This window comes from Aythya ferina (genome assembly GCF_964211825.1).
Source record: "Aythya ferina genome assembly, chromosome: 16".
Classification (NCBI taxonomy): domain Eukaryota; kingdom Metazoa; phylum Chordata; class Aves; order Anseriformes; family Anatidae; genus Aythya; species Aythya ferina.
The window spans coordinates 5,762,832-5,779,315 of record NC_140315.1 but is presented as its reverse complement, the minus strand read 5'-3'; the positions used below and the strand labels follow the sequence as shown (position 1 = coordinate 5,779,315).

The 16,484-nt window shown below is 56.4% G+C and overlaps 1 protein-coding gene and 2 long non-coding RNA genes across 6 annotated transcripts in view; 1 reads left to right on the top strand and 2 right to left on the bottom strand.

Annotated features, from left to right (window-relative positions):
* PMEPA1 (prostate transmembrane protein, androgen induced 1) overlaps positions 1 to 11,096 on the bottom strand; it is a 43,228-nt gene extending 32,132 nt beyond the window's left edge. Inside the window, exons 1-2 of one of the 3 annotated variants that reach the window (XM_084537799.1) lie at positions 10,609 to 10,730; positions 5,209 to 5,314 (exon numbers count right to left, since the gene is read on the bottom strand). Coding sequence is in view for 2 of the 3 variants with exons in the window: in XM_084537798.1 (XP_084393924.1) it covers positions 10,609 to 10,711 (103 nt within the window). In the remaining variant the exon portion in view is untranslated. Of the gene's footprint in view, positions 1 to 5,208; positions 5,315 to 10,608 lie in introns of all 3 variants that reach the window. The other 2 variants (XM_084537798.1, XM_084537797.1) reach the window with 2 other exon arrangements.
* Positions 11,097 to 11,395: 299 nt separating this feature from the next.
* Positions 11,396 to 12,696, top strand: LOC311445963. The gene is made up of 2 exons (XR_014698690.1): positions 11,396 to 11,585; positions 11,686 to 12,696. It is a non-coding gene; the product is annotated as an uncharacterized lncRNA (long non-coding RNA).
* A 290-nt stretch (positions 12,697 to 12,986) lies between these two features.
* The window catches only part of LOC311445962, a 50,013-nt gene continuing 46,515 nt past the window's right edge, over positions 12,987 to 16,484 (bottom strand). The window contains exons 1-2 of one of the 2 annotated variants that reach the window (XR_014698689.1): positions 13,599 to 15,317; positions 12,987 to 13,296 (exon numbers count right to left, since the gene is read on the bottom strand). This is a non-coding gene — a long non-coding RNA (uncharacterized lncRNA). Of the gene's footprint in view, positions 13,297 to 13,598; positions 15,318 to 16,484 lie in introns of those variants that run through there. The other variant, XR_014698688.1, reaches the window with a different exon arrangement.

Genomic DNA, 16,484 nt, shown 5'->3' with positions numbered 1-16,484 from the left:
ACGATACCACTTCCTCAGGCTCCCAGTCCCAGCATGGCCAGGTGACAGCTCTGGGGCAAACAAAGCCACTGCTCTCCTCCAAGCCCACAGACGTGCCTACAGCCATGAAATTATCCAGCTTTAACTAACTGCATTTATCGGGCTGGAAAACAACGCTGCGTTTCTTGGCATGCTCACCGTCAGGAGCGTATAGCTGCAGAACAACCCGTTTCTCACCTGTCTGCCCTTACAGCCCCAAAAATGACACCCCGTGTCCCTGCCAGCCCTGATGCTGTGGGACAAGCCCGAGGGACAAACACGGGTGAGGAGGAACCGATGCTCCAGCGACCTCTCAAACCAAGCAGCGCCTCAGCAAATGACAGATAAATCTGATCTTGCAAACCAGGGCAAGGCTGTTCCTAGAGCCAGTCCCATGGCGTGGCTCCTCAGCCCCCTGTGGCCCCGTCCCCTCATCAGGCTGGATGCAGGATTTCACGGGGACGTTGAAGTCAGACGCCGTAAAATCACTGCGCAGAAAAACAATGACACCTATTTTTGTACCAGCCAATTTAAGCTTGCATTTAGGTCCCCTCGCATACCCCTGCATTACATAAAGCGTTCCTTCCACTTGAAACGTGGATTTTTTAAAGGTCGCTTTGCTTAATTTAATAGAGCCTTAACGTGGGTCTGCGAATCCCGGGAAGCGTAACCAAGGCAGACACATGGCTGCGAGATGCAGCGTGATCCCGCCGAGAGCAGGCAGCAGAACAGGAGGGGATGAAAAGCACCTCCCGAGCCACCAACCTGCTGAGCCTGGAGTGCACTCATGGGCTGAAGAGCAGCGAATCCCTGCGGCCAAGTCAAAAGGGAAATTCCTGATCACCCGCACGGGGCTGGGAGTGCGGTGTGAGCCTTGCCCCGCTGCCCAGCCACACAACCTGGGCTGAGCCCTTTCAGAACTAAAAAAAAAACACTGCACTAATATAAAGCACGGAGCAAAATTTTTAAATGGAGGCTGTCACTACGTTTATCATTCCTCACCGTTCAGGCCTGGATGGCAGTCAATGGACGCCGGGAGGTATTTTCCAAGAAAACCCATGAGGATGCTGAGGATTAAAAGCCACCAGCAGACCCAGGAGCTGCAGAACCCAGGGCTGCACCCAGCGCACAGCCCTGTGCCAGATCCGGCCTCGCGCCTCTGGGCTGCCTGAGCTGCAGGAGGTGAAGAAAGAGCGATTGATGGACGTTGCCACGAGTAAGCCATGCTAGAGAAACACAAAACGCTCATGGCATCACAAGCCAACGACTGGTATCATTAAGGTGTTACATGTGTGTGTGCGAGCATGTTGGAGTGGAAGACGCTCAATGGAAAATGCATCCGCAAATGGAAAATGCATCTGCAAATTCAAGCAAATTCCTGCTACAGTAATATAGCCGTAACAACAGAAGTGAGATTCCTGTTAATTATAGGGAAAATTATCACAATTTAATATCATTTTACTCCACATTGTGTGAAGCAAGTGTCCATAAATCACGTTGCCCCTTAAGGGTCCTAACGGTGGCACCTAACCCCAAAGCACCTTCAGAGCTCAGTACCAACGAGCCTGGACTGCACACATGGGACCAATGATTGAAGCGAGCAGAGCACAATACCAGCAGTGGTGGAAAGGGCAGAAAATCATGGGCAGAGCCGGAGCTGCTCCTCTAGGAAAGCAGTGAGACATCCCTCAGCAGGGACACTGGGCTCCAATGGCCTGGGCTAGCTGGGGACACTGACGGCACCAAGAACAAGACCAACCCCAGGCCACTGAGGTCTGATTCCCCCCCAGAGCCCTAGCAGTGAGATGGTGTCCTTGAGATGGCAGCTCCACAACCAGCAGCACCGCAGGCAGGGCAGCACGGGTGAGGTGTGCGAGGCTGGGGCACAGCGTCACTTCTGGGGCATTTGGTGTTGTTACTAGCAATCAGAGTGTGAAACGGGAACACTACGGGGGAAATCTCCCACCTTCCCTGCACACAGCCCCACGGGCACACCAATTTCCCAGGAATCATCCAGAGCAGTGCTGCAGGTGGATGGACGGCAGTGGTGAGCGGCTTCAGAGGGACATGGCGGGGAGCGGGGCTTGGGAACGCTGTCTCGGTGCTCAGCCCTTAGATGTCTTCAGGAGCTCATCCAAATGGCACGGCTCCCTTCCCACTTGCCCTGCAGGTAAAGCTAGCATGCGGCTTGCACAATCTGTTGACTTTAAAGCAAGGGCAGAAGAAAGGGGTTCAGCCATCACAAGAGGCACATCAGTACTGTGGGCAGCAGTCGGGGTCGCTTCCCTCTCCGAAGCACACCATGCACATCCGTGTCCTGGTCCCCTTCGTGAGCACATGCTGTGAGTGCAGCAGGATGGTCAAAGCCTTCCTGGCTTCAGCCAAAGGACAACAAAGTCACGTTGCCAAATTCTTCCACCTTTTTGGCCAGCACCAATGCTTAAATTCAGTGTACAGAAACCTAAGTCCAGGAGCTCTGTGCTTGGAGTCCTCCAGACACCAGCAGCACCTGAGCGGTGCCTGCACAAGCATGGCAGGGCCTGGGGGCTCGGGGGAACATCCACGGCCAGATCTCGCAGTGCTCACTGCAATCCACTCGCCTCTGCAGCCACGAGAGGTTTCTGAAGCACCACGGGCTCTGCAAGCACAGGGTCTGGTTGGGTACGCTCATCTCAGGTGCAAAGCCCCCACGTGCCGTGCAGGTCTCAGCCAACTCAGGCACCCAAGTGCACAGCACAAGCAAACGCTGCCTAACCCAAACCGAAACACCGAAACCTGAACAAAGCAATTCTGAAGCGGATGCAGCCAGAACTGCTTTTGTTATCAGTCACAGAGGGGAAAATTCATTCTCACAATGAGTAAAATGGCACGGAAGTAGAAGAAAGCCACCTCATAAGATGCAGGTCTCCTTCCCTCTGAGATTCAGAAGCACTGAGGATGCATTTGGGAGGAGAGACAGCCCAGCTGGCCACAACCATCCCTACCGAGACATCGTGCAGCCATTCTGCATGATGTGCAAATGAGAAATGCTATCAATCATCATGAGCCACACGTTAATTATGGATTAAGCCAAATTCTGCATGTAAAGGATATAATGGCTGAGGTCTGCAACAGCAAAGGCCAGGACTTTGCTACTACAAACACCACAGTGCACGTTATCGTCTGCATCTCAAGGAAGGCAGAGGAGACTACCAAAGCCGTTCAGATGGTGAGTTCCTTAGGAAACATGCTAGACACTCAATCCCTTTCTTGTACCAGACCTACGCTAGCATTTAAACAGAACCTCCTGTAGTGATCTTTAGCAAGGAACAGATGTGTTTTTTGAGTAATGGTTAGTGTTACTTAACTGGTTATATTCACTAATGTAATTGACACCTATTCCATCATCCTTAATACACCCACTTCTTTCTCCGATACCATAAATAGATTAGAAAAGTTTCTGCAGATGGCCATGACCCCATTTGTTTGTGCACTTAGCCATGTATGAATCACTCTTGGCTTGTAGCAGCACTCTGGAATTACTGAAAGATAACTAGTCGGCACAGACACCAATAAATGAATCATGCTTTCCACAAGACCAAACCTTTGGGCTTTTACAGACTCCAATTACAAAGTAAGAAGAAAAGAACAAAGAAATTACTCAGTCTATTTGCACAAAGTCATGCAGAGTTGATTCATAGTTTTACAGAATTATTACTGACAATCATTTGTAGGGGGTTAGAGTAACAAACCAGCTACTTAACATATTGGGCAGGATGAAGAGAGCAGAAAAAAAATCCCCAAACCACGTCCTGCATGTGATTCTTTAAAAGTTGCATCGATTTCTCTGCAAGCGCCTCTTTTCACTGTCAGTATGTTCCAGGCCAGGGGGTTAACCGGCTCTCCTTCTCCAAGGCTGAATTGTGCTTTGCTGGGCTGCCTGGGCCAGGCTCACAGACGTGGGAAATGGGCAATGCTGCTGCACCTGCTGCAGCGCGCGCCTCGTGCCAGCAAAACGCCGCGCGCATGGCTCCTCGTCACAGCCTGCAAGAGCAGGGCCTGGTGAACGGATCTCAGAACTGACACGTGCAAAAGCACTCGCATTTCTGGGTGTACGATCCCGAATATACGCTGCAAGGGAAAGATCAGGCAGTCAGAGGCGTTTTATTAAGGATATGTGCGAGACTGAATGCGCTGAGCACGAATGTGTGAGCCACTTGAAAGGGCCGTGGACATCCACCAACACTGACAACTTGTGAGGCAAGTTTCAGGAGATGTGCAAGATATCTTTATGTAATGCCACAGCCGCTGACAACACTGCCACATACCACAAATAGACTAACCATGCCCTGCTCTGCACGGAGCGTAAACCTAGTCTTGCATCAGCTGGGAATCAGAAGTCTGATTACTTGGGAAAATTGGGGGTCCTGTATCAGCTATAACCTGAGCAATGTTATCTTCCTTTACACGCTCAAAAGGAAGTGTTAAGGTAAAAAATGGAAAGGTGATGGGAGACTCGGTGCCGTCCTGACCCCCACAACATGCACCAGTGCATCTGTGCTACAGCTGCATCGGCAAGGCCCACAGCCACGCCGCCTGGCAGCCGCCTCACCAGCACCACGCAGCAGCGAGGGATGCAGTAACAGGGATGGCACCCAACAGAACAAAGTCACCGCATTTTGGAAAAGGACGCAAGCTAAACACGATGCTGTTTGGTAAGACCTTGCAGTGCTGCTACCCTTTGCACTTACCTAAGACCCAACTTCACAGGGTCATCGAGCTTGCAGATGAAGCAGGCAGCCTTCCTACACACCGGCTGAGCTTGGTGCAGGGCAGAGCTCCCAGCCACGTACACCTTGGAGTCAGTGCTCAGGACAGGCCAAAAGCAGGACAAAAAGAGTGACTACACAGCTCTGCATCAATTTGGGAAAACTTGCCTGCTTGTCCTTCGTCCTTAAGGCCGCTCACTGCCCAAGAGAGGTAAACCCAACCCAAACTGGCTACAAGAAGGAAAGATGCTACGTGAGATTTAAACACAAACCTTAATAAACGTTCTCAATTCTTACCCCTCTCCTACTCCATCCCTACTACATAAAGTAAGGCAACGAGCTCTCTTGTATAAGAATATGTAGGCGATGACAACCTCCTCCCTCCACACAGAGTTTATCTGAGGATGTGCAGCAGATAGAAGGGGAAGACAAAGGTTCCCACCAGCACCACTACGGCAGCAGCAGGCTCTCTTCAGAAGGCTTCTGATTCAGGGTCTTCGGGTGCAACAGCAGACCGAAACGATGCATGTGCTGAACGGGAACCTCTCCTTCCAGGTGGAAAAAAAAGCTAAGTCAGGAACCTGCAACGTTAGGTGGGAGCTCAGCTAAATGCTGTACAACGTGCTGCAGCAGAAATGCTAATGCAAGCTTAGGTTTCACACTGGAGATATTTCAAAAGATTTGCAAAGCTTTGATAATATTTAACATCTCTGCTAATTTCTTTTTTTGGTGTAATCATAAATTTACCATAGTAGCCAAAAGATCTGGGATGAACTACAAGTTCCAGCTGGCTGCAAAGCAGACAGGAATAATGTGCGCTGTTACTATTTTCTCTCACAACATACCTCTGCAGAACTGACTTAAAATGAGAAAAGAAATTGTGAAACTGTCATTACAAAGAAGCATTTAAAATGCAGATCAAAGTGCTGCCTTGGAAGCTGTATTCCTTGCCAAAGCATCAAAGCTCTCCTTACTCTCAATAGGTCCCCAAATCCTCTGATTTGGACGATAAACTTCTACAACTGAAATCCATCTGCTTCAAAAAAATAAAAAACAAAACCCAAAAACTCCGTTCTCTGGTTACCAATGACTTCTTTAACGAGTTCTTTTTAAGCTATTTCCTTGTAGTGCTAAATCACTTAACTTCACAAGGGGTGTGTGCCTGCGTACACACACAGACCCTGCCCCAACACTTCTCCAGGTACTCAGCGCTCAGAGGCACACAGCTCTCCTGCACAATGCCCGTGCTGTGGACCTGCACCCCGAGGAGTGCCAAGCCCGCAGCGATGCAGCAGGGATGCAGCAGCCCATGGGACTGGCTCCAAAGGGCAGAGAGGCAGGATAGGATCGCATCCTGGCCCCATGGAGGCGAATCCTGCCCCCAAATCCTGGTGCAGAGCAAGCAGTGCCTCCGCAGGGCCGATCCCCGCCGTGTCTCCTCACCTAGGACCCGCCGAGCCACCTGCCTTCCGCCACCCGAAAGAATTATAAAATAATCAGGCGGCAATTTCGCCCCGCAGACGGGATGAGCACCGCGAAAAACATCCCCAGCACCACTAATGAGTCCTTTGCTTTATGGACGTCTGGGAGTATGCTCATGGTGTGAACAAAGTTTCTAGCTAATTGCGGCAAAGTGGCCCTTGCACGGCTCTCCCCGCGAGCTGCCCAGCCAGGTTTTATTACCTCGCATGTAATCAGCCACCAGGAGATGCACGCTATCAGGGAACCCGAAGGATCTGATTAGATAAACTGCACACCACGCACGGATCTCCCTGCAGGAAGCAAGGCGGCAGTCGGGTTTGAAAATGAAAAGCCATTGCAAATAAATGACCTTTCTTGGCTAATTAGAGTTACCAAATTCTGACAGTTGCTGTTACCTGAAACAAGACCAACAGACATGACTGCACGGCGAGTTACTCAGGAAAGAAGCTGGACTCTAATTACCGCCTATTAGTGACACCGTGTATTTTGGTACTTCCCCTGGAAAGGTCTCCTCACGTCTATCCATTTATAATTTAGGTTTACAAATTCATTCTAAAGCTGGATTTATCTAACCGCCAACTCTCAGCCCCAGAAAGTTAAAATATTAGCACATTTGGTGAGGAACAGCGAACAGAAATAAATAAGCAGAGGGAAGGTGTGCTTGTAGGTATTCCTCTCTCCATCTGCAAAGCAAGCAGCACTCGTGAGGCTCATTCAGCACCCTGAAAATTTCTTTGGGGGGGTCAGACCCCACCTTGGGAGCTCTAGGCTTGAAGGAAAGCAGGAGGGGTGCAGCATGTCACACACTCCTCAATGCCAGAGCTCTCACAGGCAGGATCTGAAAGCACAACACTGGGTGAAAGGAAGGCAAGCCAGGGGCTCGTTCAGGGGGCGGAGGAGATGCACCTCCTTCAGACACAGCCTAACAGGACTTACTGTGTCAGACACCCTCCCAAATACACCCTGATGCCGAGGGAAGAGGAGGCATTAGCCAGCTCGTGTTTCCGTGCTGCATTATGCATGATTCCAGGCGCCTCTGAGCGCGGGTGTCGCGGGGCTGCGACCCGCCTCGCCGGTGCTGCGCCGTGCAACGCGATCCAGGTGTTCACCCAGGGGAGAAGAAAAAAAAAAAAAAAAAAGGAAAAAAAAAAAAAAAGCAGACTATTTTTCCTCCCATTTCCTCCTCTGCGTCTTTTAATTCTGCCATTCAACCCTGGTTATAAAACGCTCCGATTACATCGCTGCTCGAGGGCACAAAACCAACCCTGCCTTTACGACCCCGGCGCTGCCCCGGCCGGGGGTGACGGTGGGAGCGCGCCCCGGGCATGGTGCTGCTGCGGGGGTGCACCCAGTGATGCTGCCCTGGGCGAGAGGCAGTGCTTGGCGTGGATGGGGAGGCAGCCAGGGACACACGGGATTCTCCTGGGTTTGGCTGAAGTCAAACCGAGAGCCACAACCCGAGCACGCTTTGTGAAAACGCTCTGCAGCTGGCTAAGGGGCCGGTGGCAGCCCTGGCTTCCCTGTGGGTGCTCCTCCTGGGGGAAAGCTCGAAGGGGGGAGGAAAAAAGAAGTGAATGTGTATTATGCAGTCCTGAAAGAGCCTGGAACTGCCACTGATGCGGTGTCAGGGGAGAAAAGATCTGCCAAAAAAGCAGCCCGAAGTGGAAAGGAGCACGATCCCTGCTCGAGCCGCCAGCAAATTTGGTTTGTTATTAAACCGAAGAATGTGAAAACCTCAAAGCCTCGGACAGAAACCTCCCTGCCGGCTCGCTCGGCCCCCCAACACCTCGCTCCCCCCCAGCTCCTTGGCTAGGGCCAGCACAGAAGCCAGACCTCTGCAGGACCTCTGAGGAACCTCTCAGCTCCCCGCACCGTCCCAGCCCTGTCCGGGCACCTCAGCCCCTCTGAAACCCCCCTGGGGCACGAAGCAGCCCTGGCACGGGTCAGGTCCCTACCGCTGGGGCTGGATGGAGAGGGACAGCAGCCGCGGGATGCTGGAAAACCCAGCCGGCTGTGCTGCCTGCTGCGGGTGAGCAGGGAGCTGGCGGGGAGGCAGGCACGCCGCCGCGCCAAATAATTAGTTATTTACGGACTCTTCCGACGCGCAGCTCACCCCTGACCTCCGTCACCCCGCCGAGGCGATTAGCGACCACTGCCGCAGACGTCTGGCTGCCCAGCACCGTCGGCACCACGGCGCAGCCAGGGCAGGCCCCGGCCCCCTTCTCAAACACCCCCCCTGGCTTAATCCTAATCCTAATCCGGGAGCCACGCAGGGTCCAGCTGCTGCCGCCGCACCGCAGCCCGCCGCGCGGAGCAAAGCCTGCGAAGAAATAGTTTTGGGGATCAGTTGCACGGTTAACCTAATTAGAGGGTTAAATTAGGAGAGTTTACAGCTCTGCCACTTTCCCGAAACATGCCGGCGTGGTAACTTTGGGCTGGGAAATGAGAGAGCATCTGGTGGTAGCTGCCCAGAGGTTCCCTCAAAGTCCTATTGAAAAGGTAAATACAAATCAAGGCATCTGAGGGGAGCAACGCTGTAAAACGATTTTCTCCCAGGGAGGTTCAGCTCTGCCCTCCCCACCGAAGCCAGACGGAGGGGGCGATGGGGTCACGGCCCCCACAACGCCCCCACAGCCCCATCAAGGCACCGGCAGTGACAAAACCTATCTGAAATGAAGGGAGAAAGAGCAGCGGCGATGGAGCTGGTTGCCGGGCTCCGGGAGGTGACAGGGACAGGCCGGCTGACAGCAGCCTGCTCCAGGGGCTTGGGGCCCGTCCGGCTCCAAAAAGAGGCACCCTGTGGGGTCCTGGGGTGCCCCCCACATCCCCAGGGTGGCACACACACAGCACCCAGCCCGGGCACCAGCCTCCCACCGGGCCGGTCCCACGCTGAGAAAAAGAAGACCAACACCAAAATGCTCTCGCTGCAAGGTCTGAGCACAAAATGGAAAAGCCGGAGAGCTTCCAACAAACCCTCACGCCAGCGGGCTGGGAGCGAAGGTTTTCCTCCAAAAGGCGCTGCCCGTTCCAATCCCCAACTTTCACCGTACCCACGAGCCTCGCTCAGACCCGGGGCCAAGGCTGTGCTCCTGTAACTGCGTGGGACACAGCTCGTGCTGGCTGAGGCTGACAGAGGCAAGAACTGTATCTGACAGAGAAAAGCACTGTATCTTCATTATTTACACGCTGCCATTGGTATGCACGCCTAGCCCGGCCTGCTCGAGTCAGGGAAGAATAATGGTCTATTCAGTCCCGGCAGTGTTAATAAAATCAGGCAAATCCAGCTTAGTTTTGTCTGAACACGAATGAGATTAAATCAAGATTAAATGTGCAGCCGGTACAAAGGGGATGGTTGGTGCGAGGATTGGGCAGGAACACGTTTCCGTAGTGGTGTGCGAGCGCCCGCGAAGCTTCCCCGGGCCGCGGCCACCTGAAGGGAGCAGGGCTGCAAGGGGACGAGGTGCTGGCAGGCAGCACCGGCCGAAAGGCACCCCAAATAGCCAGGGACGGATGCCGGCCCTAACACGGCGCTCCGCAACCCCGCCGGAGGTAACGGGGCAAAGTCTGTGCTGCCAGGGGCTGGCACGGCTCGGCTCAGCCGACTTTCCCCTATACCCACCGGGAGCCAGCCTGCCCCAGCCCCACGCTGGGGGTGTAGGAAGCGAGCCCCTACCCCGGGCTCTCGTTTGGGGTCAGTTTGCATCGGGTTTAGGGCCCTGGGCACGCAGCGAGGTGCTTGGAGGGGTACAGCCTGATGTCCCACACCCAGCCCGGGACGCCCCCAAAGCCTTCCCCTGCTGGAGGCAGCCCAGAAGGCGGCTGAGCCCCGCTGCCCAGCCCCGCACGGCTCCCCCCCAGCTCCGGCTCCTTCCTGGCCACTGGGGCGAGGGCGAGCGGCAGCCGGGCGGCGGTGGCCACGGAGGGCAGGCGCTGTCCTCGCTGCTCCCCGGAGCTCCCACAGCCCGGCTGGCCGAGGGGGGGACAACCGGGCAGGGCTCCCCGGGAGGGGGCTCGGGGCCCCCCGGCACAGACGGGAGCGGCTCGGGGGGCGGCCAGGAGGGAAGCCGAGGGGTGGGAAACGGCGGGGCCAGGGTGGCCCCGGGGCCACGCGTGTCGCCTCCCCCGGTCACCTCCCACGAGTGTCCCCCCCCCACGAGCGGCACCAGCCCCGCGTGGCACCCCCCCACGCGTGCACCCACAGCCCTGCACCCCCCATGCGCGAACACCCCACGCGTGCAGCCCCCCCCCCCACGCGTGCACACTCAATGCACGCTGCCCCCCTCGCACCCTCACCCCTCGCACACTCGCCCCTTGCACCCTCGCCCCCCCTGCAGCCTCCCCCGGCCGGCCGGGCACTTACTGATCTCCATGCTCTGGAACAAAGACCTTTTGCAGTTGCATGTGCAGGACACATTGGGCTGAAGAGCTACGGCCGTGCTGTTCAGACCCATTAAGTTATACATTTAAAAAAAAAAGAAAAAAAAAAAAAAGAGAGAGAGAGAGAGAGAAGAGAGAAGGAAAAAGGGGGGGGGGGGAGAAATAAAAAATTAAAAAAAAAAAAAAAAAAAAGAAGGCGACGGCGACACAAAGAAACTTCCCGGCCGCCGAGCGCTCTCCGGGCAGCACCACATAAAGCCGGGGCTCCTCCTCGGCGCGGGGGGGGGTGTGGGGGGGGGAGCCGGGGGGAGGGCAATGCAGCTGCGAGCAAAAATTGGAAATAAAAAACCCGGCGCGGCGCAGCGCCCCCCCCCCCCGCAGCGGCACGGCCCGGCACGGCACGGCCCCGCCGAGCCCCCTCCGCTCGGCTGCCGCTGGGCCGCTGGGGGCGGCTGCCCGGCGAGCGCTCGTTTTCCTTCTGCGCTTAATTAATTATTTTTTTTAATTTTTTTTTTTTTTCTCCCCGGGGGGGGGGTTCGATGCGATCGCTGCCCGCCCCTCTCCTCCCTCCCTCCTTCCCTCCCTCTTCCCCCCCCCCCCCTCGCGGCTCATTCACGGCCCCGCGGCCGCCGCCAGCCGCGGGCGGGCCCCGTGACGTCAGCGCCAGACGGGGGCTGCCCCTCGCGCCGCCCCCCCCCTCCCCGCCCCCCCCCTCTCCCCGTAACTCCCCCCCCCCAGGGCCCCGCTCGCCCCGAGCCCCCCCCCCCCGAGCCGCAGCCTCCCCGGGGGACCCCCCGTGGGAGGGTCCCGACGAGGCGACCGGGGGATTTGGGGGAAAAAATGCGGGTTTTAGGGGCGGGGGGGGCTCGCCGCGATGTTTGCACCCGCGGACCCCAAAACGCGCGGATTTTGGGTGGTTTTCGGTCAGCCCGGGAATGGAGCCCGGCTGCTTCCAGCGAGGTAAAAGGGAAAAACTTCATCCCTCCCCCGAGGGCTCGGTGTGCCGAGGTGTAGTCAAACCTTTTTTTCTTTTTTTTTCCTTTTTTTTTTTTTTTTTTAGGGGAAATGAACCTGAGGAAACGGGGGGGTTATAACGCAAACGCTGGAAGCAGCCTCGCAGCGCTGGGGCGAAGGAGCTGCTGCTGGGTGAACACAGCTCCCGGGAGGTGCAGACAGCCCCAGCACCTTCCTGGGCTGCCCTCTCCCCGTGAGCCCCCCCAGCCGGGATTTAGGGTCGGGGATGGAGCCCCCAGGACTGCACTGAGGGGGCCGAGTGCGCCCCATGGAAACCCCGACCCCTGTGCAAAGCCGGAGGTGGACGGATGGTGCCAAGTCTGGCACCGCTTTGCTCATGGGGAAGCTTTGATTTTGCTTCCCCTCCCCAAAAATCGCCTTTCTTTCTCCACGATTATTTACAAACCAACGCTAAGCAAGCGCCTGCGCTTCACAAAGCCTCCGGAGGCCCCGTCTGGTCCTGAGAAAACGCCCAGAGAGGAGGAACGAGGAATTGCCAGGTTGTTTAATCTTTTACTCCTTGCCACCCGCCAGATGGTAACTCCCAGCGCTTACTAATCTGCAGGAGCCACGGCGGAGGATCGCGCCTCTTGGGTGGAAGCGAGCTTCGAGGTTTGGCTCCCCGGCGCTGCTCGGAGGCGCTGCCGAAGCCCAGGAGCCCGGGGAGTGATGTGGAAGCCCCCCTGGAAGCCCCTCCTGGAGCTCACTCCGCAGGCGGCAGCCTCAGCCCGTGGGGAGCACGGGTGGGTGCTGGGGGCTCGGGGCCCGCTCGGCCCCTCCCCAGGCTGTGGCAAGGTGCTGGGAAAGAAATCATGGCCGTGACTGCCGTCAGTCGTGGCAGGCACAGGGAACATCCAGGAGAAGCGGCTTGCCAAAAATTACCTGGAAAAAAACCTACGCGAGGAGCGGGAATGAAGCACTTCCAACCCTATTTTTATATCCCGCTCCCAGCTTCGCTTTCCTTATCCGTGGCGTGGGAGGAGTGACGCTCACCTGCCTTTGGGCTTCGTCCCTTCCACTTGGTACTGAAATTGCAGTTTCTCTCGTGCCAGGCAAATTTCTAGAAATGCTGTGTGAGGAGGCGAGGAGCGGGCCGAGGGCCTGCCCGCCTCGGGAGGGCCAGCCAGGGCAGAGAGAGGCGCACGCAGCCACCCGGGCCGTGCACCCACCACAGACAGCGCCATGTGCTGCCCCACGCTGTTATTATTCAGCTGGAGTCACGGTGGTGTCGTTGTAAAGCAAATGGCGACTGAGTATCAGAGACCCAACCCCAACATTTCAGATATTTTCTGACATTTTAAGACACAGACGCGGCCCGTCCTAAAATGATCATAAGGACGCGAATGCAACTATAAGTAATACATTCTTCGTTAGTGTCATGTCCAAGGCCTGACTACAGGATTTTGTGTCCTCTCTCCATCCCGGGTGCCTTCTGCATCCCCCAGGGCTTCACCCGGCCACCCAGGCACAAGCAGAGGGGTCAGGGGAGGCGGGCAGGAGAAGCCCTGGGCCGAGTGCCCGCTGCAAGGTGTCCGCCCTTGCCGTGAATCAGCCTGCTGGTTCGGGGGCAGTTTTTACAAGTTTGCCGAGCTTTGGTGGAGGGAGGCTCCAGTTTCAGATGCAGGCCGATGCAAGTCCACACATCGTCCTAGCCCTCCTGAAAAAAAAAAAAATAAAGAGAAAAGAAAAATAACTGTTTGCAAGTCGATGCTGGTTTAAAAATGCGCTGTTTACCACTAACCCATTTCATCTGAACGACTCACGTGGCTGTAAGAACAATCAGCATTTTTCCACCATGATTTAAGAACAAATAATTAAAGTCATCCCAGATGGGCTTGTAAAAATTAGAGTACATCAGCTCACTTTAACTGACTTATCCTGTTCCTGGACCGACGCTACCCACCCTCCAACCTGCTGCAATTTTTCCGAGCTTCTTCTGTACCAAGCACCGAGCGCTACCTGGCTGGTGCGACACTTCTGGACACCAACTTTTGTCGGTTTTGGCACCTGCGTCCTGTCACCGCTGAGCTTTTCTCAGTTTCTTTTTATGTTCTCCCTAGAGGCGCCGCTGCTGGCTCCAGGAAGCGCGTGGGCACCGCGAGAGCGGCGCTTCCTGCTTCTCCAGCTCCCAGGGTGAGCCGGGGCAGCTCTCTGCACCTCACCTCCTTCTGCGGGGTGGAAAGGGAGGGACCCAGGGGAGCTTTCACAAGATTTGAGGTCCTCGGACCAAGACACTTCGCTCTGCTCTGGGTACTCAGGGCTGTAACATCATCTCGCCGCTTGCCACACCAGCAGCCGCTCGTTTGCCTGTGCAGTCACGTTGGTGTCTGTGCTTTTATTCCTCACGGCAGCACTTGAGCGTTAGTTAAAGATTTGAATGACCCTGCATAATTGCTGTAGTGCAACGCTAAGGATAAATTCATAAACGTAATTGGGAAGAGAGATCCATATTAGAAATAAGTAACCCTAAGAGTCAAATCATCTCCTACCCAAAGTGGTTGGGGAGATCTAAAGAAAAACAAAACAAAAAATTCAACAACTCCCCAAAGATTTGTTAACTAAACAGTTGTCCATTAAGGAGCCCAAATATTTCACAGCATTAGTCTTTGGATTAATGTTAAATCGATACGTGCTAACGCAATAGGGCAATAGTTACCATGGTGAATAATTCTATATTTATTTTCAAGCAAGCCTTATTTCGAACAATTCCAGACACGGTTTCTACTTTCTGGTTACTAAAGTCTTTATTTATTTATTTTTTAACTCTTTGGTACCAGGAACTGGGATTTTCTCCCTGACAATTGTAACGAGATCTCTGCGGTGATAGAGAACAATGCTGGGCAGGGACACAGATGCTCGCCAGTTTCTTGTTTCCCTTTGAAAGTCAGCACAGATTAATCTCAGGTATGATTTAAAGCGCAGCAGCTATTCTGAATTAATTCCTCAGTAGACGAGCCCTCATTGTTGTCTGGAACATCAGACGCGTTTCCTTCTGAGACTTCATCCCATGCAATACGTGTTAATAACCTACTGCAAACACGAATCCACCTGAAGTGATCCCAAATGCCCACCTGCGTCTTCCCTGCCGCTCTGCCCACTGGCCGTGCCCCGTGGCACTTTCTCTCTCCGACCCCTCTCCCTCATGTCCCCCCTTTGAGCCCAGGCCCCTTTTCTCTCCCCAGGGCTGGGGCAGGATGGTGGCACTGGGACAGGAGCCCAGTGGCCCTCAGCAGCCCCCCGGTGCTCTCTCCCTCCCTGCACAGCCCCGCACTGGGCTAGGGCCCATGTGGCTAGTGGTGTGCCCAGTCAGGGGCACGAAACCTCAACGGGCGTTGGTTTGCAAGGCACGTGCTTGTGGAAGCCACCAGTGGAAGCCACCAGCACGTTCCTCCTTCTGCCTCAGCGGGGACCAGAAGTGATGCTTCAGGGCTCGGGGAGACCTGGCCCATGTTCACCCCGCAGGAAGCAGGAGGCCCTGAGCACCATCCCCCTGCGCCTTCACAGCCCCAGTGGGCACAGCTCATCCCCTCGACCCCAAAACCAAGAGGAGCAAAAGCTGGTGGCGGGTGTAAAATCAGACAGCGCTGGGGGAGAGCATCAAAACACCCCGAGATCAGCCAAGGCGTGCGGTGCCAGCACACCGGGCAGCCAGACACACAGACAGACAGACAAACAGACCCCCCGGCCCTGCCCGGGCACCTGGGGGGCTCTAAACAGCTCGGAGAGCAAGGGGTGGGCACCCCCTGCCCAGCCATGCGGGGACATGGAGCGGCCCCCCAGGACTCCCCTGAGTACCCCGCCCCTGCCCCAGCTGCCCCGAGCTGCGCTGGGCGCCCCCCGCCCCGCGGGCGCTGCCCCTTTAAATCCCCCAGACGCCGCGGGGGCGGCCCCAGACGGCGCGCGGTGTCACGGGCGGGCCTGGCCCCGCCCCCTCCGCATGCGACAGCTCAGCCAATGACAAGCGAGGCGGCCGGGCCGCCGGGCTCCGAGCAGCCAATCAGCGCAGGGAGGCGGGGCCGCCGCCCCCCCGCCGTCGCGCGGGCTGGCTGTCCACGTGGGGCGGGGCCGTGACCGCGCGGTGACCCGGGGCCGTGACAAAGGCTCCGCTCGCGCCTTCCCGCGCCGCCGCCTTAAAGGGGCCGCGCCCGCGGGGGCGCGCGGGGCAGCGGCGGGGGCGCGCACCGGGGTTTCGCGGTGGGCGCGGAGGCGAGGTGCTGGGGCCGGGGCTGGCAGCGTTTGGGGTCATAAGGCCGTGCCTGGGGCCATGCACACACACGCGTGTGAGGTGCTGCAGGGCACGACCTCAACACCTCCCGTGCCCCCAGCACCCAGGGGTGGGGGCGCTGGGGCTGGGCCACTGCTGGGCTCGGCCCCTAGCCCTGGCTGAGCCACACGGAGCCACCCAGGGCCCTCGCTCACGGGTGGGCACAGAACTCGGCCTCTGTGTGCCGGCCACGCGGGCGGCCTAGCCCCACGCTCGGCGTCGTCTCCTGCCAAAGCCAACTTGGGAGCTGCGGCACCAGAGGGACAGTGACACAAACAAGCGGCAACACTGGGGGACAGGGAGGGTCCTGAACCAGCAGCGCTCCCCAAAAGGCCTTTTCCGTAACTATTTACTCAGCTGCTGAAATGTTTTCAGCCGAGCGATCCGTCTGACATGCTAAAACCGAGCCGCCCGTCCTCTGAGAGTCCAAAACGCTCCATCCGGGCCCATAGCTGCATGCCTCTCCCCTCCCTTTTGTTTAAATGTGCTCCAGCAGCGTTTTTGTCCCAGCCACACCACCTCCGCACAGCCTGGGCTCAGAGGTGAGCTGCCCATACCCACAGCGGTTGTTCCCATCCCAC